This window comes from Mugil cephalus, chromosome 9, assembly GCF_022458985.1.
Source record: "Mugil cephalus isolate CIBA_MC_2020 chromosome 9, CIBA_Mcephalus_1.1, whole genome shotgun sequence".
NCBI lineage: Eukaryota > Metazoa > Chordata > Actinopteri > Mugiliformes > Mugilidae > Mugil > Mugil cephalus.
Window position 1 is genome coordinate 3775737 of NC_061778.1, and position 27697 is coordinate 3803433.

Sequence of the window (27697 nt, forward strand, 5' to 3'; positions counted from 1 at the left end):
TTTTAGGGTAAATGTTACAATTAGGTTATGGTTAGGGTTAGTGTTAGGGTTAGGATCAGGCATTTAGTTGAGATGGTTAGGGTTAGGGTAAGGGGCTAGGGTTGTGTCATTGCTATGGTATTCAGGGGGGGTCTGGTCTGGTCTAGGTGCTGATCTGGGTGCTACACGTCTAAGTATCATCCACAGGAACGAATGAGTGTCAAGGTCCAAATGTTTCCCAGCAGCAGAAGATTGACGTCACAAGACGGTTTAAATGTTATTTACTTCTCCTGTCGGTGGTTTTAATGTTATGGCTGATCGTGTATATTTAAACTCAGACGCCTGCCTAGTATCATCCGCGTACGCGTTCACCCCTCACACATAGTTCTTGATGGCGTAGCTGCTGTGCGTGGCCGCCTTGGCCCTAGCGTAGCCACTCGAGGGGAACCTGGTCCTCTCTGGGGGACAACTGGTGCACAGAATAGCTCCTCCGCAGAACAGCAGCCCGGATGTCACGAAGCCCACGTATATGGCCGCCCCGAGCTCCCTCTTCAGCACCTCGGGCACTCGGGGGTTGTGGAAGTCGCTTATGACGGTGTTGGCCGTCCAGGAAACGGCGACCATGGCGGTGAGGGCGGCCAGGCAGAAGATGGCCCCGGAGCTCACCACCACCCGGGCCTTGATGCGCGGGTGTCTGAGGCAGTTGGTGCAGCGCGCTCCCAGCAGGAAGATGAGGAAGCCCAGGCACCCGAGCACCAGGCTGATGCAGATGAGGCCGCGGGCCGCCTGGAGGTCCGGCGACAGGTCCAGCAGGGCGTCGTAGAGCTTGCACTGCAGCTGGCCCGTGTACTCGCTGACGCAGGTCATCCACAAGCCCTCCCAGAACACCTGCATCACCACCAGGTGGGTGCCGATGAACGCCGTCACCTTCCACATGGGCAGGGCGCAGATGAGGATGGTGCCAGCGACGCCGGTCAGGGACAGGCTGATGCCCAACTCCTGCAGAGCCATGGGGAACAGACGCTCTCGGCCCTGGGGGAACACGGAGCGGGATCCGGTTTATTCTGATCATTTAACATGTCTAAGTGAGCACCGTTTTCATAAGTTTGTGTGAAGAAATGCTAAGATGCTTCCTGATAGATGTACAGACAGACAAATAAGAGCATAAGTGTTTATAGTGAAGCTGAAATGATTCCTGTAACTGATGTCACGAGACAAACATCTGAGGATTTTTCTTTCACCTTTGAAGCCGTGGAGAAAGTTGTCCACTAGGCAGCAGTATGTCACAGTAGATGATAATGATGATGATGTGTGTTTTCACTGGTGACGACGGGACGTCACACATTCAGGTGGAGTTTCTGGAGGGAAAATGGAAAACGTGTTTCTGAGATTATGTAAATTTTCTGTAGCCCCTAAAATGTGGAATGATTTGCATCTGCTCATTAGAAAAGTTTCGCCCTTCGTCTGTTTTTAAATCTTTTCTTAAAACTTTTCTCCCTTTGACTCCCTGTAAGACGTGGGTTTTATTTTATTTTATCTTCTGGCTGTTTGTGCTGATGTTTTATGTCTTTTTAATTTATCTCGTGTGACTTGTTATGTCTTTTATTAGTTTTCTGGTATCCTGTGGCTCTTTTAAATAGAAAAGAATTGCCATTACACAGCGTACGATGAGATTGGAGAACTTCTTCTTTTTAGTGCCAAAAAACACAAGTATATACAAAACAGTGTAAAGAAGGTACAACTTACAAAGACCTACAAGCTAAAGTTAAAATACTAATAGTACAAACAATATTGAAAATACACAAAAATTGTAAAATATATATTGGTTTTCATGGCCCTGATAGATAAAGTTGGACAAGACGGGGAGAAAGATAAGACATATTTATTTGTTTCCAGGTGTTTTTAAGACATGATTTACATCATCTTGTATAAAACCTATGTAGACAGTGTGTAAGTGGTGGTGATAACATGCATGTTTGCTGATTTATTCTTCTTTAATATCATAAAACTTGTTGTTTTTTTGTTTTATTATAGACATATATTTGATTTATAAGTCCCGGGAAACTGATTTTCAAGTATTTTCAATAATTTACAATTGCAGATCAAGGTGGAATATTAATCCCTGTCTGGAACGTCTCAATATCCATTTATTCTTAATGTCTTTTAATGCTCTTGATTTAAAGGCTTCTATCTTTTCTAATATCGTTTCTATCCTGTGGCGTCCCACGCTGATCAGATGTGCTGAAATGCTTTGTTTTGTACTTTTATACATTTTTCAGACGCTTCCTGTGACGTCTGTGGGTAAGTAATCTGAGCCTGATTCTCCCTGAATTTGCAGTTTGATATCGTGGGAACACGGAACTCTCCTGTCACAGCCGAGGTGTGAACCGAAAACATTTTAGATTCAACGTCGTCTCTGAAAAATAAACTCAAACCCTTTTTACTGTTTTGAGATCCTGAAGTGATGAATATTCATGCAGCGAACTAAAGGGGAACTTCTGAGAGCAGTTCCTGCTCCACTTAACACTTCAGACAGCAGCATTGCGTCTCCCTGAGTCACCGTTGTTGTTATCTTGATAGTGATCTCTGGTAAGTACCTGACAAACAGGTTCTCTCTGGGCTCGGATGCATTTTTGGAACAATAAACAAACATCGTCTGAGAGAAGGGGAATGTGCCACAGAAGGTCATTTATTGCGTAAAAATGATCATCACAACAACATAAAACAATGAAAACAAAAACAGTGCAATAATAAAGCGATGAAACCAAATCCTAAACAACCCACAGCGTCTATCATTTGAACTAAAAGAGAGTAAAGCAACCTTTGTTAAAAGTGTGAGTCCCGTATGGAAAGTGCAGGTTTCCTTCATTGCAGGTTGTTCAGAGCAAAAAAAAAAAAAACAACAAAAAAAAACAGTCCTGAAGCAGATTTCCTTTTGTCCCTTTAGAGAACTCAGATATACGTCTTCGATGGTGTGTCTGACAGGAACGACCCCACTTTGTTGCTTCCTCCCGACTTATTTAAGAGGTACTTCACAGATTGGATGTCATCTTTCTTGGGGGGACAGCTGGCGCACAGGAGGGCCCCTCCGAGGACCAGCATCGCCCCGGCCCCCCAGCCGATGTAAAGGGAGGCCCCCAGCTCTCTCCTCTGGGCGTCGACGAGCAGGGGGTTGTAGAAGTCCGTTATGATGATGCTGGCCGTCCAGGAGACGGGGACGAGGCAGAGGAGGCCGCTGATCAGCAGCAGCACGCCGGCCGCGACCGACGCACGCGCCTTGGCCGCCTCGTCCGGGATGAAGTTGGTGCACTTCCCGCCGGCGAACGCGATCAGGAGCCCGGCGACGCCCGTGACGATGGAGACCACCACCAGGGCGCGGGCCCCCTGGAGGTCGGTGCTCAGGGCCAGCATGGAGTCGTAGACCTTGCACTGCATCTGGCCCGTGCTCTGCACCACGCAGCTCATCCAGATGCCCTCCCAGATGGTCTGGGACGTCACGATGTTGTTCCCGATGAAGGCCGTGACCCGCCACGTGGGCATGGCGCACACGACGATCACCCCGATCCAGCCGAACAGGGCCAGCACGCAGCCCGCCATCTGCAGCCCCATGGAAGCCATCGCCGTCCTGTCGCTCGCTGCCTGCCTGTCTCGGCGAGTCTCTGAGAGAGTTTTGAGAGCCCGATCAGGTGCGTGTGTGCATCTGAAGGGTGAGGAATAATGGGAGGTGTGAAACCCCAGCGGAGGACATGCTAGACGCCCTGCCAAGGATTACCAGCCATGCAGGATTCTTTGTGTGTGAACACAATTACGTTTGGGGTTTCAAATACTTTCCTGGATGAAGATGGGGACTGAGTTACACTGTTGTCAAGCAGCAAAGAAGGACGCATGTGACAGAAAATGTAGCATAATGACAAACGGAGGCAGTTTGAGTGGAGGGCAGGGCCTGGTCTAACGGAAGACGGGCGCCCTCAAGGTTCATAGTGATTTGTGTATGTACACGCTGATATTTGCTTGAGGTAAATGAACGCAGATAGTTTGGGAGGAAACGTCTCACACGGTCGTTAAACCATAGTTTATGTGTGTCCTGCTGTAATATAGTGTCTTTTAATTATAGTTTTATACTATATCTGCACACATCCTGATGCATCATTTGCCTTTTACATGTAAACATGTGTAATAACCTTAAACTAATCTAAAAACGAATTAAAAAATGTCGCAGTACAAAGTCGTGTCTTTGTTCCTGCATTTGACTCATTTATTCATTTCAGATTTATTAATAAACCCTGAATCATTTTACTCATGCTTTGTTTTTGTTGTCTTATTGTCTGAAACAATTAATTTCTAAAACATTTGTTCATTTGCAGATTTAATAACAAATGAAATGAAAGTACAACAAAGGCTTTTCAATTGAAACGATCCGTGCTCCGAAACCCGTGATTCACGTGGGACATTCGTCCGTGATGAAATTATTCAGTCGTCTGCTCTGACATCGCCGACTCTAATCTGGAACCGGTTTGAGCAGATTCACTCAGTAATGACAGAGGGCACCGTAGGAATGTGATACCAGGCAAGGTAGCAGGGTGTGTTCGACACTCGCAGAAGCGCCCAGTCACGCTGCATTGACATCATGTTTGTGACGGGACATGACTGAGATAAGGAGGTCACTTCCTGAAAGAGAGTGGGCAACGTGTTTTTTATTTATTTTTTTTGGTAAACAAGTTCTCTGATTAAACTCGATGTGACTGTTTGAACAGAAGTAATTTGTCTGTTTCACAGATAATAACAGTGAGTTTATTAAGATTTATGTGATGGTGTCACAAGGTTTTAGTTAGAAACCGTCATCAGTGTCACAGGAATAACTTCTTGGATGAGTTTCTGGGAAGACAGAGGTTAAAACTTTCACTGTGGGCTGGAAACAATGAACAATACTACTATTAATACCACTGACACCTGACTTCGTCTTAATTCAGGACCTTAGTGACCTTAAAGCTCGGTTGAACGTAACTGTTCACTACAGGCCAAAGGTTTTCTAAGCAACTTCAAGTTTCTGTTCATAACGTTTTTCTCAGAAAACAGTTGTGAGTTGTGTGTATTCTGGGAAGTATTTGGGATGGGTGGCTTTGGCTCAGTAGGTAGAGCCGGTTGTCTATGAACTGAAGGGTTAGCGGTTTGATCCCCTGAGTGCCATATGCCAAAGTGTCCTCGAGCAAGACACTGAACCCCCAGATGTACCCAGTGCACTGGTGTGTGAATGTGTGTGTGCTTGTAAAACCCCTTTGAGTAGATAGAAAAGCGCTATATAAGAGCAAGACCATTTATTTACAGCATGATCACACTTTGCTTTTATTGACATGAACCATTTTCCTCCATTTACCTTGTAGGTGAACATTAATGTAACCAGAACATTGCTGAATAAAGGTCAGCAAAAGAAAAGAAGAAGGGCTTAGTTTTAGGGTCGAGAAGATTTGCAAGAGTCACAACTTCAGTGCAAAAGTTTAAAAACAAATCACAGTTTTAATTATTCACTTTAACTCTTCGTCTTCCGAGAGTCTGCAGACAAATATCTCTTGTGGAACGATGCCTCGTATGTGTCATGATGTTGTTAAAGCCAGAGGAGGTTACTATGAAGAAAGGAAAACTCAAACATGATAATTACAGTAAATTATTATTATATAATTATCATGTTTATTCAGATGCAAAGTTATACCAATGAAACTATGATCTTTTATGTACAAATTTGATGCTTCCAGACTAAATAAAAGTGACATTTTGGGACATTTGCTTAAAATAGATCATTCTAAAAACTAAATTTGTTACATAGTTACTTCACTACAGTATCGTTATAATTAATTATGCTCGGTTGTTTATTTTTTTCCCTCTTCGTCAACAAATAAAAATAATTCACTGTGATGCATTCAGTATTGAAGAATAAACCTCCTATTTGTGTTTTCTAAATGATTCTCCTCATTAAATGCTTTAAAATGAACAAAGGCATCAACCACACACTGAATTCAGTTAACAGGTAAACTCTGTGTGTGTGTAAATATCATCTGACATACTTCCTTATTGTGATAGGTGTGGTCCCCTCCACCTCCTCATCCCGCAGCAGCAAAACAAACACATTTATATTTTTCCTTATTTATTTCAGTTTGTTTTCTCATATTAGGAAGCACGTAGAAGTTTTTCTAGACTTTTTGCTCTACGCTGGTGCTGAGTGGGGATGTGTCTCGCTGATCCGCTGAAACTGTAACTCACAAAGCCCATTGTTTGAAAAAGGCTTGACTGGATTTTCAAACTGAGAGAAACTGGCCGAACTGGTTTGAAGTAAGAATGAAGGTCTTATGTCGTCAGCGTTGGTACTTTGAATTCTAAACCATGGCATTGTGATTTTTCTGCATGTCGTGTCTCTAAAGTAAATGCTGTCGTGCATCATTCACCAAAAAGGTTCGTCTGATTCAACAAGGTTGAGTAATGTAATAAAAAAATAAAAAATGCCATTTACAGCTCCTGCTGAAGTATTGCACAATATCTCTGAGAGGGCAGCTCCTTTCTCTGCCCCTCAAAGATCTAATCACCGATCGTAGTAAATTAAAAAGACACCTTGACAACAGCATATGTTGGTAAATAACAAGAAAGCATTTTATTAAACATCACTGATTTCATTCGATATTTGCTGTAAAAAGACATTTGTGAAATATTTAACACAATAAATGTACTGTACACAAACCATTTACACAGTTGTTAGACACAGTTTTGATTTCAGAGGATAGTTGGTTTGATACAAGCTTAATATAAAATAGTTCTCATTGCATCCAGGAATTACGCCTTCTGGAATTTTCCTGCCAGTACTCAAACACACACACACACACACACCTCATCTTTGTACGGCCTGTCATTCCTTAACAAACACTCTCTTCCTTTGCATGAAAGCGACTCTGCGTTTCTCAAACAACGAGTTCTCGATCGTTTGTCACCCTCAGCACCTCAGACTTGCGGCGCTGCCAGACTCTCAGATGGCACAAGAAACTCAGAACGAATGCAGGATTGCACAAGAATGTTAAAAAAAATAATTTACAGTCTCTCTCAGAGGAGTGGAGCTTCTCAGACGTAGGCTCTGCTGGTGGCTGTGGACCGGGCGCCGGCGTACTTCACTGGATACTCAGGGCTCTCCTTAGGCGGGCAAGAGCTGCAGAGGAGGCCGCCACCCAGGATTAGAAGCGCTGCCGTGCCCCAACCGATGTAGAGGGCGGCTCCCAGCTCCCTCCTCTGGGCGTTGGTGAGGAGGGGGTTGTAGAAATCCCTGATGATGGTGTTGGCAGACCAGGACACGGGGACGAGGATCAGAACGCCGGCAATGATGAAGACAATTCCAGCGGCGATGGCCACTTTGGCTTTGGACGCCGGGTCCTCCACAAAGTTGGTGCACTTCCCCCCAGCGATGCCCAGCAGGATCCCCATGGCGGACACGATGATGGCGATGACCACGAGAGCCCTGGCGGCCTGGAGGTCCTCGGGCAGAGCCAGCAGGGAGTCGTAGATCTTGCACTGCATCTGGCCCGTGCTCTGCGTCACGCAGTTCATCCACAGGCCCTCCCAGATGACCTGCGCCGTCACGATGTTGGCCCCGATGAAGGCCGTGACCTTCCACATTGGCAGGGCGCACACAATGATGGTCCCCAGAAATCCAATGATGGCCAGGGTGAAGCCCAGCATCTGCCGTCCCATTGACACCATGGTGAAGCCGCTTGGAGGTGATTGAAGTAGGAGAAATGGAAGAAAGTGGAAAACTCTCGGAGGCAGATCAGCCTTGACTGCAAAAAACCCGAATGAAGACGGCAGAACCCTGACTTCAGTTATAAGCCGTTCTTGAAGGTGGAGTCAGACCATCCTCTCGACTGACCTGAAACCAGTGGCACGAGTGACTTACTAGCCCAACCAGATTCTTCCCATTATCTACATATGAACAAGGCGTAGTTTCGACGAGATGAACATCACTCTCTCTCTCTCTCTCTTTCTCTTCCCCCTCTCTGAGCGACTTTATGTTAATGAGGTCGGTAAAGAAGAGGCTCCACATTCCTCCTTCCAATAATGCTCCACCATTCTCCTGGAAATCAGGTCCAGTCACTGGTTTCGGGTTTAAAAATAAACAACAACGGGGTGGAGTTTCACCGGATGTCAAAGGCTGTTTCCTTCTATGGCCCATTTTCCTACCATTACAGTAACCAGCTGAATTTATTTATCAAACAGTTTTAGGAACTGATTTGCATCCACCCCCCAAAACAGAACGAAAGTACCGTACTCATCAGTGTTACACTCGATTTAATCACTAGAGAGCCTTTGAACTGAAGTGACTTTCTCATGGTTTATAGAGAAATGACAAAGAATATGATATAAGATTGGTCAAATATAACTTATGACAGAAAATGTGTCTCTTTTTCTGCACCATATATTTAAAAGTAGAAGATCTTCAAATGAATCCCTTCAGATTATATTTTATACTATTAATAATATAATTATCAATGACTCCAAAAACAGAAAAGTTAATGTACAACAAAGATTTAATTGAAATTCTTCATTCTTCATTTTGAAGATAAAGTGGCATGTAGAGAAAGGGGGAAAAAAAAACACATTACAAATCATCACTGTTTACAAAGGTTGCTCTACGTGACAAGGAAATAAATACACTGACAGTGAATTCCTCATTAAAAGACAACGTTCAGCTTGGCACAGCTGCTGTGTGATTGTGTAAGTACTGCTCTTAGGTTAAGGCTTCACAAACTAAAAAGTATTTCTGATTTAGGGCACAAAAGCAATCCAAAAGAGCGGGAATTTCAAAGGTCACAGTCCTCAGGGTGAAGTGATATCGCAGCACAACAGCATATTGGAATACACACCATCTGCTAGAAATACAAAACATTTCAACTTTACAGTTCCTGAAGGCATCGCAGCAGAAATTTTCAGTTTTAGATATATCGTCCAGCAGAGTATGTGGGTGGTACTGCATATGGTTTGTTGGGTATGTATGAACCGGTCCCTGTGTATGTTACATTGGATGGAGGAGCATACACAGGCTGGCATCCAGGAATTACGCCTTCTGGAATTTTCCTGCCAGTACTGAAACACACACACACACACACACCTCATCTTTGTACGGCCTGTCATTCCTTAACAAACACTCTCTTCCTTTGCACGAAAGCGACTCTGAGTTTCTCAAACAACGAGTTCTCGATCGTTTGTCACCCTCAGCACCACAGACTTGCGGCGCTGCCAGACTCTCAGATGGCACAAGAAACTCAGAACAAATACAGGATTGCACAAGAATATTGAAAAAAAATATTTACAGTCTCTCTCAGAGGAGTGGAGCTTCTCAGACGTAGGCTCTGCTGGTGGCTGTGGACCGGGCGCCGGCGTACTTCACTGGATACTCGGGGCTCTCCTTAGGCGGGCAAGAGCTGCAGAGGAGGCCGCCACCCAGGATTAGAAGCGCTGCCGTGCCCCAACCGATGTAGAGGGCGGCTCCAGCTCCCTCCGCTGGGCTTCGGTGAGGAGGGGGTTGTAGAAATCCCTGATGATGGTGTTGGCAGACCAGGACACGGGGACGAGGATCAGAACGCCGGCAATGATGAAGACAATTCCAGCGGCGATGGCCACTTTGGCTTTGGATGCCGAGTCCTCCACAAAGTTGGTGCACTTCCCCCCAGCGATGCCCAGCAGGATCCCCATGGCGGACACGATAATGGCGATGACCACGAGAGCCCTGGCGGCCTGGAGGTCCTCGGGCAGAGCCAGCAGGGAGTCGTAGATCTTGCACTGCATCTGGCCCGTGCTCTGCGTCACGCAGTTCATCCACAGGCCCTCCCAGATGACCTGCGCCGTCACGATGTTGGCCCCGATGAAGGCCGTGACCTTCCACATTGGCAGGGCGCACACAATGATGGTCCCCAGAAATCCAATGATGGCCAGAGTGAAGCCCAGCATCTGCCGTCCCATTGACACCATGGTGAAGCCGCTTGGAGGTGATTGAAGTAGGAGAAATGGAAGAAAGTGGAAAGCTCTCGGAGGCAGATCAGCCTTGACTGCAAAAAACCCGAATGAAGACGGCAGAACCCTGACTTCGGTTATAAGCCGTTCTTGAAGGTGGAGTCAGACCATCCTCTCGACTGACCTGAAACCAGTGGCACGAGTGACTTACTAACCCAACCAAATTCTTCCCATTATCTACATATGAACAAGGCGTATTTTCCACGAAATGAACATCACACTCTCTCTTTCTCTTCCCCCTCTCTGAGCGGCTTTATGTTAATGAGGTCGGTAAAGAAGAGGCTCCACATTCCTCCTTCCAATAATGCTCCACCATTCTCCTGGAAATCAGGTACAGTCACTGGTTTTGGGTTTAAAAATAAACAACAACGGGGTGGAGTTTCACCGGATGTCAAAGGCTGTTTCCTTCTATGGCCCATTTTCCTACCATTACAGTAACCAGCTGAATTTATTTATCAAACAGTTTTAGGAACTGATTTGCATCCACCCCCCAAAACAGAACGAAAGTACCGTACTCATCAGTGTTACACTCGATTTAATCACTAGAGAGCCTTTGAACTGAAGTGACTTTCTCATGGTTTATAGAGAAATGACAAAGAATATGATATAAGATTGGTCAAATATAACTTATGACAGAAAATGTGTCTCTTTTTCTGCACCATATATTTAAAAGTAGAAGATCTTCAAATGAATCCCTTCAGATTATATTTTATATTATTAATAATATAATTATCAATGACTCCAAAAACAGAAAAGTTAATGTACAACAAAGATTTAATTGAAATTCTTCATTCTTCATTTTGAAGATAAAGTGGCATGTACAGAAAGGGGGAAAAAAAAACACATTACAAATCATCACTGTTTACAAAGGTTGCTCTATGCGACAAGGAAATAAATACACTGACAGTGAATTCCTCATTAAAAGACAACGTTCAGCTTGGCACAGCTGCTGTGTGATTGTGTAAGTACTGCTCTTAGGTTAAGGCTTCACAAACTAAAAAGTATTTCTGATTTAGGGCACAAAAGCAATCCAAAAGAGCGGGAATTTCAAAGGTCACAGTCCTCAGGGTGAAGTGATATCGCAGCACAACAGCATATTGGAATACACACCATCTGCTAGAAATACAAAACATTTCAACTTTACAGTTCCTGAAGGCATCGCAGCAGAAATGTTCAGTTTTAGAGATATCGTCCAGCAGAGTATGTGGGTGGTACTGCATATGGTTTGTTGGGTATGTATGAACCGGTCCCTGTGTATGTTACATTGGATGGAGGAGCATACACAGGCTGGCATCCAGGAATTACGCCTTCTGGAATTTTCCTGCCAGTACTGAAACACACACACACACACACACCTCATCTTTGTACGGCCTGTCATTCCTTAACAAACACTCTCTTCCTTTGCACGAAAGCGACTCTGAGTTTCTCAAACAACGAGTTCTCGATCGTTTGTCACCCTCAGCACCTCAGACTTGCGGCGCTGCCAGACTCTCAGATGGCACAAGAAACTCAGAACAAATACAGGATTGCACAAGAATATTGAAAAAAAAAATATTTACAGTCTCTCTCAGAGGAGTGGAGCTTCTCAGACGTAGGCTCTGCTGGTGGCTGTGGACCGGGCGCCGGCGTACTTCACTGGATACTCGGGGCTCTCCTTAGGCGGGCAAGAGCTGCAGAGGAGGCCGCCACCCAGGATTAGAAGCGCTGCCGTGCCCCAACCGATGTAGAGGGCGGCTCCCAGCTCCCTCCGCTGGGCTTCGGTGAGGAGGGGGTTGTAGAAATCCCTGATGATGGTGTTGGCAGACCAGGACACGGGGACGAGGATCAGAACGCCGGCAATGATGAAGACAATTCCAGCGGCGATGGCCACTTTGGCTTTGGACGCCGAGTCCTCCACAAAGTTGGTGCACTTCCCCCCAGCGATGCCCAGCAGGATCCCCATGGCGGACACGATGATGGCGATGACCACGAGAGCCCTGGCGGCCTGGAGGTCCTCGGGCAGAGCCAGCAGGGAGTCGTAGATCTTGCACTGCATCTGGCCCGTGCTCTGCGTCACGCAGTTCATCCACAGGCCCTCCCAGATGACCTGCGCCGTCACGATGTTGGCCCCGATGAAGGCCGTGACCTTCCACATTGGCAGGGCGCACACAATGATGGTCCCCAGAAATCCAATGATGGCCAGAGTGAAGCCCAGCATCTGCCGTCCCATTGACACCATGGTGAAGCCGCTTGGAGGTGATTGAAGTAGGAGAAATGGAAGAAAGTGGAAAGCTCTCGGAGGCAGATCAGCCTTGACTGCAAAAAACCCGAATGAAGACGGCAGAACCCTGACTTCGGTTATAAGCCGTTCTTGAAGGTGGAGTCAGACCATCCTCTCGACTGACCTGAAACCAGTGGCACGAGTGACTTACTAACCCAACCAAATTCTTCCCATTATCTACATATGAACAAGGCGTATTTTCCACGAAATGAACATCACACTCTCTCTTTCTCTTCCCCCTCTCTGAGCGGCTTTATGTTAATGAGGTCGGTAAAGAAGAGGCTCCACATTCCTCCTTCCAATAATGCTCCACCATTCTCCTGGAAATCAGGTACAGTCACTGGTTTTGGGTTTAAAAATAAACAACAACGGGGTGGAGTTTCACCGGATGTCAAAGGCTGTTTCCTTCTATGGCCCATTTTCCTACCATTACAGTAACCAGCTGAATTTATTTATCAAACAGTTTTAGGAACTGATTTGCATCCACCCCCAAAACAGAACGAAAGTACCGTACTCATCAGTGTTACACTCGATTTAATCACTAGAGAGCCTTTGAACTGAAGTGACTTTCTCATGGTTTATAGAGAAATGACAAAGAATATGATATAAGATTGGTCAAATATAACTTATGACAGAAAATGTGTCTCTTTTTCTGCACCATATATTTAAAAGTAGAAGATCTTCAAATGAATCCCTTCAGATTATATTTTATACTATTAATAATATAATTATCAATGACTCCAAAAACAGAAAAGTTAATGTACAACAAAGATTTTATTGAAATTCTTCATTCTTCATTTTGAAGATAAAGTGGCATGTACAGAAAGGGGGAAAAAAAAAACACATTACAAATCATCACTATTTACAAAGGTTGCTCTATGCGACAAGGAAATAAATACACTGACAGTGAATTCCTCATTAAAAGACAACCTTCAGCTTGGCACAGCTGCTGTGTGATTGTGTAAGTACTGCTCTTAGGTTAAGGCTTCACAAACTAAAAAGTATTTCTGATTTAGGGCACATAAGCGATACAAAAGAGCGAGAATTTCAAAGGTCACAGTCCTCAGGGTGAAGTGATATCGCAGCACAACAGCATATTGGAATACACACCATCTGCTAGAAATACAAAACATTTCAACTTTACAGTTCCTGAAGGCATCGCAGCAGAAATTTTCAGTTTTAGATATATCGTCCAGCAGAGTATGTGGGTGGTACTGCATATGGTTTGTTGGGTATGTATGAACCGGTCCCTGTGTATGTTACATTGGATGGAGGAGCATAGACGGGCTGGTACGACACCGGGTTCGCTGTGTAAGGGTACACCGGTCCTGGTGGGTATCCTGGATACGTGGGTCTTTGAGGAGGACAGGAAGTGGTGAGGATGATCCCACCGACCAGAAGAAGCGCAGTAGTGCCCCAACCGATGTAGATGGCCGCTCCCAGCTCCCTCTTCTGGGTCTCAATGATCACGGGGTTCTGGAAATCGGTGATGGTGACGGCCGCCGACCAGGTGACGGGGATGAGGACGAGGATGGCGCCCGTGATGATGAGGCAGCCGCTGATGATCACCACGTTGGCTTTTGACGTCTCGTTCTTCAGGCAGCTGGTACACCTGGCTCCGATGAACGAGATCATGAAGCCGACGAAGATGAAGATGAGGGAGATGATGACCAGGGCCCTCGCGGCCTGCAGGTCGTTGGACAGCCTCAGCACGGAGTCGTTCAGCTGGCACTGCATCTGCCCGGTGCTCTGCGTCACGCAGTTCATCCACAGACCATCCCACACTATCTGCCCCGTCACGATGTTGGCTCCGATGAAGGACGTCACCCGCCACATGGGGATGCCGCAGGTCACCGCCGTCCCAATGAAGCCTATGAAGCTTATGACCTGACCTGCTATTTCCTTGCCAACCCTCCCCATGGTGAAGAGGCTTCGTCCGCGGCAGGAGAGCGATCAGTTTCCAGCGTTCAGTTCTGGTTCCCTCTCGGAGTGATCCGTCTCTCTGTCACCTTGTTGTTTGTCGGAGAATGCGAAGGAGGAGCTCTGAGCAGTTGTCAGGTGAGTTCCTCCGGCTCAACTAGATTCTTGTGAGAGCTGGAGGAGGGGCAAAACCTTTAAGACAATGCCTTGAAAAAACAGCACTTTCATATGCAGATTTGCTGCGTTGGGTGGAGTTCCTGAAAGCAACGAATCAAATTACTTCTGTTTTGGGTTTTAAGAAAAAGTTAAATTTAACACTGTGTTGGCTGGAAATTAAAATATAGATGAAACAACTTTAGATTAGATCAAATAATCACTGTTAATGAGATCACTTTTTTCTTTTCTTTGTTTTAACTTTAGTGTAATAATTATTATTAGAAAACCTTTATTTGTCCTGTAATGGAGAAATTGTAGTTTGCAACAGCATATATAGGGACAGAAAAATAACAAGGGTAAAGAGTGAAACTGTATAAAAGATAAATAATAAGATAAAATATATAAGTTTGGGCAAATATACCGTAATTTAATTGCACAGATAATGATTGTGGGATATTGCACAGAGGTTGTACACAGTACAAAGTAAATAGTGAATCGTGAAAGTGAGTAAAAAAATAGCACAATATTCTAGATGGTGAGAATGCAAGAGAATAAAGAGCCTTTAAGATTTATTGTATCAGCTGCACATGGGAACAATAGTCATTATTCTTTTCATTTAGAAAGAAAAAATGTTGCTGCATTAATTGTAAAAGTAGCTTGTTTAGTCTCCTAATTATAGTTTGCAGCCAAGGTTTTTAAAATACAACTAGAGCAAAATTATGATTCACAAGATACAAAAAGACAAAAAAAATCCTTTAGCTTGGACGCCTCTTGTCCCCAGGAAGTTGCTGGGAAACAGTCGTGCAGCGGATGAATGCCAGAGACAACAAGTCTGCACCAAAACTAGGATACAACACTTTATCAGCTCTAAGCACAGGAGGAGTTCGTTTACGCACTGAAAACAATCTCATTAATGGAGTAACAGAAAATGCAAGTGATACTTTTCGCTTTGCATTAAGACAAAATACCCACTACTTCCCAGGACAGATGCCTTTGTTGGGTACAAAAAGGTGATAATAGACATTACTCTGTTACCTGATACTGCACTACCTGTTACTACCTGTTAGTTCTTACACACCCAACTCTTAGTTATGTCATATTTATTCAAGGTTTTAAAAGAACTTTTAAGTAACAAAGAAAAGGTATATAAAAGAGATGTCACATGGGGAATTTTTCCAATTGAATGATGCGAAAAATTGTGCATCTCTAACAGAGCCCATTACAATTAAATCCAAAGATGGTAAAACAAATCCACATGGTTTATGATTTGATGATAATGACGAATTATAAAGCAGTTACTGGTGAGTATAGAGTCATTAAAAACCTTCTTTTATAGTATAATGAGGATTTATACGTCTTGTCTTATCATTCCCTTTGAATGATATTCAATTCTTTAATTATATACTTCATATAGGATTAAACTGCGCAGTATATAAGAGTTTCACCTCATGTCTTCTTCCTGAAGACTCTTTTATCTTGATTTTGAAAAACAACAAACATAATTATTTGTGCACCACCCAGGATTTGAAGTGCTGCCGAGCCCCAACCGATGTAAAGGGCGACTCCCAGCTCCCTCCTCTGGGCGTTGGTGAGGAGGGGGTTGTAGAAATCCCTGATGATGGTGTAGGCAGACCAGGACACGGGGACGAGAACCAGAACACCGGCAATGATGAAGACAATTCCAGCTGCGATGGCCACTTTGGCTTTGGACGATGGGTCCTTCGCAAAATTGGTGCACTTTCCCCCAGCGATGCCCAGCAGGATCCCCATAGCGGACAAGATGATGGCGATGACCACGAGAGCCCTGGCGGCCTGGAGGTCTGGAGGCAGAGCCAGCAGGGAGTCGTAGATCTTGCACTGCACCTGGCCTGTGATATACACCACACAGCTCATCCACAGGCCCTCCCAGAGGACCTGCGCCGTCACAATGTTGGGTCCAGTGAAGGCCGTGACCTTCCATTTTGGCAGGGTGCACACAATGATGGTCCCCAGAAATCCAACGACGGGCAGGGCGAAGCCCAGGATCTGTCGTACCATTGACACCATGGTGAAGTTGCTTGGAGGTGAATGAAGTAGAGAAGTAGAAGGTCTGAGAGGCAGGTCAGCCTTGGCTGTAAATAAATGAATGAAGACGGCGGCACGCTGACTTCAGTGATAAGGAGGCCTTCCTTGAAGGTCTAGTCAGACCATCATCTGGAAAAGCTTGAAGAGTCTTCGCATTCCTCATGCAGAGAATGATCTGCCAGAACTGATTAGTGGGAAATCAGGTTCTGTCATAGGTTTCATGTTTAAAAATAAACAACAACATGGGCGGAGTTTCACCGTGTGTCAAAGGCCATTTTACTGCAATCATCCCCATTTGTCCATCTAACAGTTTCAGGAATTGATTTGCATGAGATGAGCATGGGAATTAGCATTATTTGTTTGAATCATAATCTTTAATAATGTCTAAACTGTAGGATGTCGTGCATGAGAACCGGGATACAAGACGCGTTCTGGTTAAAACACTTTATGAACTCTAAGCAGAGGAGGAGTTATGGCTTGTTCATGCACTGAAAACAATCTCGTTTATGGAATGACAGAATGTGCAAGTGATACTTTTCACTTTGCATTAAGACAAAATACCCACTACTTCCCATGACAGATGCCTTTGTTGGGTACAAACTAGCTGATAATAAATATTTCTTTGTTACCTGATACTGCACTAACACTTGTTCTTACACATCCAACTCTTAGTTAATGTCATATTTATTCAAGGTTTGCACGATATTCAATTCTGTAATTATATACTTCATATAGGATTAAACTGTGCAGTATATAAGAGTTTCACCTCATGTCTTCTTCCTGAAGACTCTTTGATTTTGATTTTGAAAAACAACAAACGTCATTATTCATGTGTTGATAAAAAAAAACTTTATTTACATTTTCAGACCAGCATAAAACACGGTTTAAAATGTAATTGTTAGCTAAAAACAGTGCATCAAAGTTAATGTTGTTCCAGGTGAAAGTACACGCCATCTTTTTTACTCCTACTCATCACACCTTTTTTTTTTTTTTTTTTGTCTCAGGAAACATTGACAGGTTTTTTTGGGAGTGGCACACATCTCTCCTCCTGAGCTTGATGCAGCAAATCTTGAAATGCTGTAACTCAACCGTCAGCCGTAAAATCACTGTAACATCATTCAAACCATACTTAATGTGGCAGCGTGAATCAGATTCATGTGACACCAGGTGTTTGCATCAAGACTGCTTTGAGTCTTTTTGTTGTTGTCTCCTCCTCCGACGCACTGTGCGTGATGTGCTGGTGGCTGTGGACCGGGCACCGGTGTACTTCACTGGATGCTCAGGACTCTCTTTAGGCGGGCAAGAGATGCAGAAGAGGGCACCACCCAAGATTTGAAGCGCTGCCGAGCCCCAACCGATGTAGAGGGCAGCTCCCAGCTCCCTCCTCTGGGTGTTGGTCGAGGGGGGGTATGAATCCCTGATGATTGTGTACGCAGACCAGCACGCGGGGACGAGAACCAGAACACCGGCTACGATGAAGACAATTCCAGCGGCGAGGGCCACTTTGGCTTTGGACGATGGGTCCTTCACAAAGTTGGTGCACTTTCCCCCAGCGATGCCCAGCAGGATCCCCATAGCGGACCCGATGATGGCAATGACCACGAGAACCCTGGCGGCCTGGAGGTCCAGAGGCAGAGCAGCAGGAGAAGCATATTCTTTGCACTGCAGCTGGCCTGTGCTCTGCACCACGCAGACCACCCACAGACCTTCCCAGATGATCTGAGCTACCACAGCGTCAGCTCCGATGAAGAGTGTGGTCTTCCATATTGGCATGTCGCACACCAAGATGGTCCCCATAAATCCGACGACGGCGAGGGCGAAGCCCAGGATCTGTCGTACCATTGACACCATGGTGAAGCCGCTTGGAGGTGAATGAAGTAGGGAAGTAGAAGGTCTGAGAGGCAGGTCAGCCTTGGCTGTAAATAAATGAATGAAGACGGCGGCACGCTGACTTCAGTGATAAGGAGGCCTTCCTTGAAGGTGGAGTCAGACCATCCTCTGGAAAAGCTTGAAGAGGCTCCGCATTCCTCATGCAGAGAATGATCTGCCAGAACTGATTAGTGGGAAATCAGGTTCTGTCAACGGCTTCACGTTTAAAGATAACCAACAACATGGGCGGAGTTTCACCGTGTGTCAAAGGCCATTTTACTGCAATCGTCCCCATTTATTCATCCAACAGTTTCAGGAATTGATTTGCATGAGATGAGCATGGGGATTAGCATTATTTGTTTGAATCATAATCTTTAATAACATCTAAACTGTAGGATGTCGTGCATGAGAACCGGGATACAAGACGCGTTCTGGTTAAAACCATAAAGCCAATGGTTCAAACACAGGAGTTATGGCTTGTTTACGCACCGAGAACAATCTCATTAATGGAGAAACAGAAAGCGCAAGTGATACTTTTTGATTTGCGTTACGACAAAATACCCGATACTTCCCATGACAGACGCCTTTGTTGGGTACAAACAAGCTGATAATAAACATTACTCTGTTACCTGATACTGCACTAACAACCACTCTACTTGTTCTTACACATCCAACTCTTAGTTAATGTCATATTTATTCCAAGTTTTAAAAAACAGAAGATTAAAAACTTAATAAGAAAATTTAAGTAACAAAAAAGAGAACATTTCCATGAGGGAAATATCGCATAACACAAAACACTGGGGGATTTTTTTTCCTATCAAAGGAAGTGAAAAAGTGCATCTCTAACAGAGTTCATTAAAACTAAACGCACAAACAGTTTATCAGCTCTTTATCCCTGGATTAATTTAATTATCTCAGTGTTTCTTCATCTTCATGATGCAAAGGTCTGATTTACACAGTAGAAAAGAGGAATCATCCAGTAAGGATATCATTTATTTACAATATTAGTACATTACACGGTACACAAGCAAGTACAGGATTCATAAAACAAAACTTCTATGACAGATGCACACAGGATGCAGAGACACTGAATGTTACAAAGACAGACTTCCTTTTACTTGAGTTTTATAAATTTTTTTAAATGTCAATCACAATAATAACATGATACATCCTTTAAATCTGACTGAATATTTACAATGGTTGATTTTTAACAGTGATACATACAAATCGTAGTGATTCCTTAAGCAGCTGCAGCTTCAAAAATAAATTTAAAAAACAACAAAAAAAAAAAAAACAGAAGAAAATTCATTCCATTTAATTGTGTGTCTACTCAACTCCAGGAGGGGGAGCAACTGAACAGCATCCAGCCGCTGTTCCATTAGTCTGACACACGTCTGCTGTGGGAAGGGTCACTTTGACAAAGAGCTGTGATTTAACTTCATATTTAATTTGCCTGTGAACATACGGCATGTCTAATATATATATATAAGTTCATATAACATAATATATAATATAACACATATGTGTTTTAAAGTATCGGCTCCTACTGTTGCAGTCCCCACGACCTTGAGGCGTCCACATCCTACACGTATTCTCTTGACGTGGACGCCGACTTCGGCGTGAATTTGGGTACGTAGTGCGGGTGCTCGTGTTTGGGGGGGCAGTTCCAGCACAGCAGGCCCCCTCCCATGAGCAGCAGCGCGGCGGCCGCCCAGCCGATGTACAGCGCCGACCCCAGCTCGTACCTCTGGGCTTCGACCAGCAGCGGGTTGTAGAAGTTGGTGACGATGGTGTTGGCGGACCAAGAGACGGGGATGAGGCAGAGCAGCCCGCAGATGATGAACAGAATCCCCGACGCGATGCTGGCCTTGGCCTTGGATCGCTCGTCCTCGATGCAGTTGGTGCATTTCCCGCCGGCGATCGCCAGGATGATCCCAAAGATCCCGACGATGATGGAGATGATGATCATGGCGCGGGCGGCCTGCAGGTCCTGCGGCAGAGCCAGCACGGAGTCGTACACCTTGCACTGCATCTGGCCCGTGCTCTGGACCACGCAGTTCATCCACATGCCCTGCCAGATGTTCTGGGCCGTGATGATGTTGGCGCCGATGAAGGCCGTGACCTTCCACGTGGGCAAGGCGCACACCACGACCACCAAGAGCCAGCCCAGCACGGCCATCAACAAACCCGTGATCTGAATCCCCTGAGAAACCATCTCGGCCGCCTCGGTCCTCGCGCAGAATGAAAGAAAATAAGAAGGAGCCGGGAAGCCGTCGCTCGTATTTATAGGCTGCTGCGTGAGAAGACGAGACAAGAGGCATGAGGGTATGTGATACCGCGGCCCTCATGCTCCCATTGGCTCGCAGCAGTTTACACACAAACAGAAAGTCAGTGACCTTTACTGGTGCTGACCTGCAAGAATTTAGATTGAAGGTCACATTAAAAAAAAAAAAGAAGAAAGAAATAAAAAGCTGTTTGTCAGTCTGAAAATGTTAAATGTTTAGAAACAGAATCTAACCCGGTCCTTCAACCGCCCAAACAACCTACACTAAGTTTCATGAAGAATAATAATAAAAAAACTAAAAAAACAAGCTGTATATGAAATTTGAAGCTTGCAGAATTAGTGCTATGTGTGAGTTTTTACATGAACATGTGTGTGAGAGAGAAAGTTAAGTTTGCAGTATTTGCTCTATAACTAGGGGCAGTGTTTGACAGGGAATTACTCAGTGTTCACATCACTAAACAGCTGATCATTTTAGTCTGGGGGTCACAATGGACCAGAGAAGTACAAGTAAACTTGGACTTTAATAATCCACAAGGGAAATGAAGTGGTCACTTTAGCTTAGATGAGCCGTTATAGTTGGATAGACTGAAGTATAAAGTAAGTTCTGTAGATGAATCAGTTTGCTGGAGGATGAGCTCCTCTGCCTCTCTAGTGTTTGGTGTACAGATCCATTTGTTGATCCTACTCATGTCTTTGTTGCTGGTACTAATCACCCAAACAAACTACAGCAACAAACAACAGACTGGCAGAAATACTCTAGTAATCTTATCAAATGTTTACAACTATCCTTCAAAAAAAAAAATGATTAAGATTAGAGATCTAGATCAGACTGACTCACAGCACCAGGGCTCTAAAGTTTTTGATTTAGCTTGGAATGAGATATTTATTTTACTTTTTACATGATTCATAAGCAAATATCCTGCAGAGTTCCTAGAGTGTAATAAACAACCATAGAGTGTTTATGGAGGGTATGTCTGTGACGTCACAGCCAGCGAAGTCTCCATGGTTACGGCCAAACGACAGTGACAGTTGAACATGGAGATTAGCAGCATCAGTTTGACTCTTAGGCTTTAATAGCGTCTAAACTGTAAAATTAATTAATGAAATGTGAAGAGTTGTTTTGCAATTGACTAAACCAACAGATTTGAAAAGTGTTCAGAAATATATTCTCTCCGACTGCCGAAGGAAATAGAAATAAACTGATCGCTGCATTACAGAGAAACAACTGGAATCCAGACACAGAAACCTGGTGTTGTGGTTCACATTAATTTATGCTGTATTTTTTGATTAAGTCAGACTTTAAATTACTTCTTAAGTTACGTCCTGGAGGGCTGTCAGGTAAGTTTGTGGATGTTGTTGTTTTGTCATATTTACGTCCCGACAGTAACTATTTCAGTTCCAACAATAAATGACAATAAAACAATAAACTGAATATTTGCGATCACTCCTCTTCATCCTGTATGAATGACGTTACTTCTTAGTAAAGCTTTTAGCATCTTTCATTTAGCTACATTTGTCATAACTGAAATGACCTAAAACTAACTTAAACTAAGTGAAACTGAGTCTAGTCCATTTTTCCAAATCCACACTAGCTCGTATGGATCATTGTCGAGTCCATTTGTCCTTAATTTGATTTGATAATCCACATTTTCCCCCGGTCTCACTGACATATCTCACAGTTTCGGCCACTCAAAGGGGCGTGGCCCCAGGAGGCAGTGACGTCAGTGCATATCCTCTATTGTAAAACAATAATAATAATAAGAATAATAATAAGTCAGATAACGGACTTCCACTTCCAGTTCTTCTTTGATGAGCGCACATTGTCGGGTATTTGTGGAAGGCGTGGTTACTGCGCTCCTATTTCACCTGGCAACCAGAAATACTATTTTCTGATTGGCTGATTGACCGCTGATATTTTCTGATTAATCTCTGATTGAAGCCGAGCATTCTGCTTTAGCCTCATGTATTCATAGATTACTAATCTCTGTGTTTGGCGAGTTTTAGCGTTTTTCGGCGTGAGAAATGTCACGTGTGGCGTGTAGCGTGAGAACTTATTGAAATGCGTGTGTCTGCCACCACGGAGGAACCTGCGTGTGCAAACGGAACAGGTCAGAAGAAGTTAGATGTTCCTCTGTCACGATGTTACGAACCCAGCTCGTTTAGGGGAAAGGGGAAGAAACACACACGATTTGATGGATGCAAATGAAATGTGTGTTTATTTTTTTAAGGACAATGTGCACTAAAATAAAGTGGAGCTTTTTGTTCCGTGACTACTGGGACGTATCACTGACAAAACAAACAAAACATTATCTGACTACTCTTACAAAAAAACACACAAAGGATCAGCACCTGCTCTCCTGGTGTTTTTAAAGAATGGTAGAAAAACTCGGACTAATTTCCCAAAGATGGTGGAACAAATGCGCACAGAGTTTTATAATTTTATGATTTGGTGATGATGACGAATTATAACTGTTACAGTTACTGATGAGTATTAAGTGATTAAAACCCTTTTTAAAAATCGTCGTTTATAGTATAATGAAGATTTAGACATTTAACAATTGTCTTATTACTTCCTTTGCATGATATTCAACTGTTTAATCTATTTCTCTATATATATATATATATATATAGGGTTAAACTGTGCAGCATATAAGAGTTTGAAAAACAACAGAATTATTTGTGTTGATTAATAAAAAAAACTTTATTTACATTTTCAGACCAGCATAAAACACAGTTTGAAATGAAATTGTTAGCTAACAACAGATGAAATGAAAAGAAAATGATGTATAAAATAATAACACAGTGCATCAAAGTTACACGTTAAACGTTGTTCCAGGTGAAAGAACATGCCGTGTCTTTTACTCCTACCGATCACACCTTTTTTTTTTTTTTTTTTGGACACATTGACAGGTTTTTTTTTTTTAGGTGTGGCACACGTCTCTTCTTCTGAGCTTGACGCAGCAAATCTTAAAATGCTGAAACTCAGCCGTACCGAACGTGGCAGCGCGAATCAGATTCATGTCACACAAAGCGTTTTGCATAAAGTCCGTTTTGAGTCTCTGTGGCGTCATTCCCTCCCCTCCTCAGACGTAGTCCTTGGGTGCAGATGAACGAGGGGCCTTGTACTTGGCAGAATAGCTATCCTTGGCGGGGCAGTTGGCGCAGAGGATTCCCCCGCCCAGGATGAGGAGTGCCGAGGCTCCCCAGCCGATGAAGAGTGACGCTCCCAGCTCCTTCTTCATGGAGGTCGTGATCATTGGGTTGTAGAACTCCTGGATGACGGTGTTTGCCGTCCAGCAGATGGGGACGAGGCACAAAACCCCGGAGATGATGAAGACCACACCTGCAGCGATGCCGACCTTGGCTTTGGTCGTCTCTTCCTCCACGCAGTTGGTGCACTTGCCCCCCGCGATAGCGAGGAGGATGCCCATGACGCCAATCAGGATGGAGATGACGGTGAGAGCGCGGGCGGCCTGGAGGTCCTGGGAAAGGTTCAGCATGGAGTCGTAGACCTTGCACTGCATCTGGCCCGTGCTCTGGACCACGCAGGTCATCCAGATGCCCTCCCACGTCGTCTGGGCGGTGACGATGCTCTGGCCGATGAAGGCCGTCACCCTCCACTGGGGTAGGATACAGGTAACAATTACCCCAATCCAGCCAATGATGCCCAGGGTGATGCCCAAAATCTGAAAACCAGCCGACAACATGTCTCCTGTAGAAAGCTTCTTGCAGTCGTCCAAAGAAAAAAGAAATAACAGTCCGTGAAGTGGTGTTTTTCTAAGTGTCGCTTTAGATCTCCAAGAGTAAATGTGTTTGGCTTAGGTTGCAACGGGTCTTTTATACACAACTCAGGAGGGGCTTGACATGTGAACACAGTCACACCGGGCTGTGACGTCAGCGCCCTCGCCCCCACTCCCCACACCAGGCATGTGTCATCATGTCAGTGGTTTTTGTCAGTTAACAGGCACAAGTGGAAGAAGAACACAGTGACTCACCGGTATTCAGCTCAACATAGCAGGAAAAAAAAAAAAAAGCATCAGCCACACCCTGAAAGTATTGGTATTGGGGTATTTTTTTTTTTTTTACTTTGTTGCCCACCGGGTGCCATGGTAACGGTGACACGTCGCTGGTGTAGGAAGTTTTTAGAGCAGGTGAGTTTGTGACGTAATTATTTTGCATCTGTTTTGATCGAGTGATTTAATTGATTTACTGAATATCTCAAACACAGTAAAGTCACAACTAGTTTACTGACATTGTCTGATCATTAGGTCTGAATACGATACGTGTAGTGACAATATATTAGTATTTAAGTGCATGGAAAGCACATATTTTTGACGTTCAAAGGTGAAATGCAGCTCGAGACTTGATTCACTTATAGTATATAGTAATTTTCATTAAATTACTTCACTGCTCTACAGCTCTGGCAAGGACAAGTTCAAGAAAACATAAGTTTTGTCACAAACATAAAGAAGTAAAGAGCTTCATCCCCACAGCCATATCTGCCCTGAACAACCATCATATCTCTCATGCAACTGTTTGTAATATTTGTGCCGGGTTTTATATGTTCCTATAAGTCCCGTGCGCGCAAACTGTAAAGCAATAAAGCCTGAAGTACTCATACGAATCAGCATGAACGGAAAGTAAATAAGCTGCAAAGAAAGAGAAGAGGAATCAAAGCTGACCTTGCACTGATGAAGAGCTGCTGTGTTCTCCTGCAGGTTTTTCCTCAGGAAAGAACTTTACAGTCCAGGCGCCGCTCGAGTTATCGATAGATTTCCACGGCGGCGAGAGGACGTCAGGAGGGGAGATGTCGGGGAAATAGCGAACATCACGCCAAGTGAGTCCAGATGACAGACTGTCCCAAAAAGAGGGGATAGCGAGACGGGGGGGGGACACGGAGGCAGAGAGAGAATCAGATTGTTTCGGAAATGAATGGAGGCAGTGTTTAGGAGCCAGAACTGCCGTTAGGACTATAATACCTCTATTTTATCCGAGGTAGGTTCATTAAAGGTACTTGAGCCTGGCTATGGAGATTGGGTTCCACACACAAGGAGCCACGGAGGAATTTCCACAATTAAGACTGAGGAGAGATGGTTTCAGTGCAAGCTCTCATGAGCCTTCCAGAGGCCACAGTCGGCAAAAACGGTCGCACACTTTCGGGAGTGTGGGTGGATTTTAGGACTTTTAAGACGGAGGGAAAGGTGAAGTCGTGTTAAATGTAGGAAACAACCTTTAATAGCTTGTCAGAAGCTTTGAAAATTGATCTTCAACCCTTCAGTGCAGCTATGGTCATATTTGCTACCACCAGAACAGAAGACATAGAAAACAAAATCAAAAAGGATCCACCCAAAGTGTCCCTATGGTTTAGTGATCGGACAGTTGGAGAAAATACAATATACTCTCGGGAGTTCTGAGGGCAAATACTTTTCTGGTGTTGAAGCACTTTTGTAAACTTAAAACTATACCCAGTTAATGTTTGTCTTATTTAGAGCACAACTGCAGAGTTGGTGAGCCGGCGCATAAGCTATTTTTGTGATATATGTGTATATTATGTATCTGTTTGCATGTATACTATATATATTATTTATTTTTTATTGTGTTTTAATTTCTGTGTTTTTTATTTTCCTTATGTGTCCTTACAGTATCATATACTGTACTGTGTCTATATTATAATCACTTAGTATCTATATATTATGGTTATTAACAGTCTTTTTATTTAATGTCCTGTGGTGCTGTTACACCAGGTAAAATTCCTGTGTACATTTTGCCAATAAAGAGATTCTTATTCTGATCTGATGAAACACAGTGTGTTTAACTGTGCCAGAAAAAAAGAAAAAAAAACTCAAACTCATAACAAAGAGTTCAGGTCTCCAGAAGGCAACAGTTCAAGTTTTGCAGCAAACGCTACGAGACTCGACTCCAGGAGACCGTGAGAAAACGCCGGAAGGAGAAGAAGTGACATGTGTCGACAAGAACTCTGAGGCAAGGCATCAACGGCTGCGTTTTGCCTCTCGCTCAGCAAAAGGTCCAGCAGTTATACCGGCTGGATCCTTTTCAGTGCCTGGAGGGAACAGCTCAGGATTTAGTTCTTTAACTTTATTAAGTTAATGGAGTTAATGTTTATTACAATTCCCCCGTTTATATGAACCAAACTTGCGGATTGGTTTTTAAAATAGGAGGAATTATATCATATTAAATCCAGTGTTAATGCTCAGTTACTTTCAGTGAAACTGTTTATATGTTGTGGTGTGTGGGTTTCTGATGAGCTAAAAATAAAAAAACCCACAAAAAAAAAAAACCCCAACACATTCAATTATCTGTGTATCTTAACGTCAAGTGTGCGTGTGACGTCATCACAGCGAGCCCTGAGGACATCGTCCCGGTACAGTCACAGTTTCAGTAGACAAGTTAAGGACACCGAATGCCTTTGTGGTTCATGCGTGTCGCTTGACTCAACACCACATGATATGAAGTGGAAAATGAGGCAATTAGAGCTCAGCAGTGGAGCGGACGTGGTGATTTTAAAGCTGGGATTAAACGATAGGGACATATTCTGTTCATTTATATTGTGTTGTAGAGTTTTCTATCTTTGTGTGTGTGTCTGTGACATGGGAGAGGATGCGTGGTTCGGCCTGGGGGACTTCCAGTTTAGTTTGTGTACAATAGAGATTTCACGAGAGACAGAGATTTCTTTTGTGGTTTCAAAGCAAAGGGACGATTTATATTATCATTTATTTAACGTTTTACTTTGAAATCACCACTTCACAAGCTTTGACACACTGAACTAAATGAGATTTAATAGTTTTTTTTTTAGCAACACACAGCTGATGAGATTAAAAAAAAAAGAAGAAGATACAGAGAGATTTCAAAAACCTACAGTGAAATAACTTCTACCTGCAGCACCTCCTCCTTAAAACTGGTCAGACTGGCTCCCACTCCCACGGCAGGTGAATGTTTACCGAGGACATGGTGCAAGTCGCTACATGCTTGTTCCCTGGAAATGATCCAGTCAAGTTGCAGCACCTGCTGCAAAAGTGCTAAACTCCTTAAGTAATCGGGCGTGGATCCAAACATCCCATGTCCTGTCTGTTATTTACAGATAAAGTGTTTAACTCATTCCATCA

The 27697-nt window shown here is 44.0% G+C and overlaps 5 protein-coding genes and 1 pseudogene across 5 annotated transcripts; all 6 read right to left on the minus strand.

The window, feature by feature from the left end:
• Positions 1-164: 164 nt before the first annotated feature.
• LOC125013260 (claudin-4-like) lies at positions 165-26379 on the minus strand. Its single transcript, XM_047593749.1, has 3 exons — positions 25256-26379; positions 1221-1337; positions 165-1011 (listed from the first exon to the last, which is right to left on the minus strand). Exon 3 carries the CDS (start codon positions 988-990, stop codon positions 355-357), a length of 636 nt encoding a protein of 211 aa, XP_047449705.1. The 5' UTR covers positions 991-1011; positions 1221-1337; positions 25256-26379; the 3' UTR covers positions 165-354.
• LOC125013266 (claudin-4-like) lies at positions 2637-7947 on the minus strand. The gene is made up of 2 exons (XM_047593753.1): positions 7235-7947; positions 2637-3604 (listed from the first exon to the last, which is right to left on the minus strand). The coding sequence occupies exons 1-2, from the start codon at positions 7711-7713 to the stop codon at positions 2932-2934; spliced, it is 1152 nt and encodes a 383-aa protein (XP_047449709.1). The 5' UTR covers positions 7714-7947; the 3' UTR covers positions 2637-2931.
• LOC125013263 lies at positions 8523-12454 on the minus strand (annotated as a pseudogene).
• LOC125013262 (claudin-3-like) lies at positions 13036-16402 on the minus strand. Its single transcript, XM_047593751.1, has 2 exons — positions 15927-16402; positions 13036-14210 (listed from the first exon to the last, which is right to left on the minus strand). Exons 1-2 carry the CDS (start codon positions 16400-16402, stop codon positions 13460-13462), a joined length of 1227 nt encoding a protein of 408 aa, XP_047449707.1. The 3' UTR covers positions 13036-13459.
• On the minus strand, positions 17255-20797 carry LOC125013265 (claudin-4-like). Its single transcript, XM_047593752.1, has 2 exons — positions 20023-20797; positions 17255-18281 (listed from the first exon to the last, which is right to left on the minus strand). Exons 1-2 carry the CDS (start codon positions 20502-20504, stop codon positions 17597-17599), a joined length of 1167 nt encoding a protein of 388 aa, XP_047449708.1. The 5' UTR covers positions 20505-20797; the 3' UTR covers positions 17255-17596.
• LOC125013261 (claudin-4-like) lies at positions 23260-24389 on the minus strand. The gene has a single exon (XM_047593750.1). The coding sequence runs from the start codon at positions 24278-24280 to the stop codon at positions 23657-23659; it is 624 nt and encodes a 207-aa protein (XP_047449706.1). The 5' UTR covers positions 24281-24389; the 3' UTR covers positions 23260-23656.
• Positions 26380-27697: the final 1318 nt, after the last annotated feature.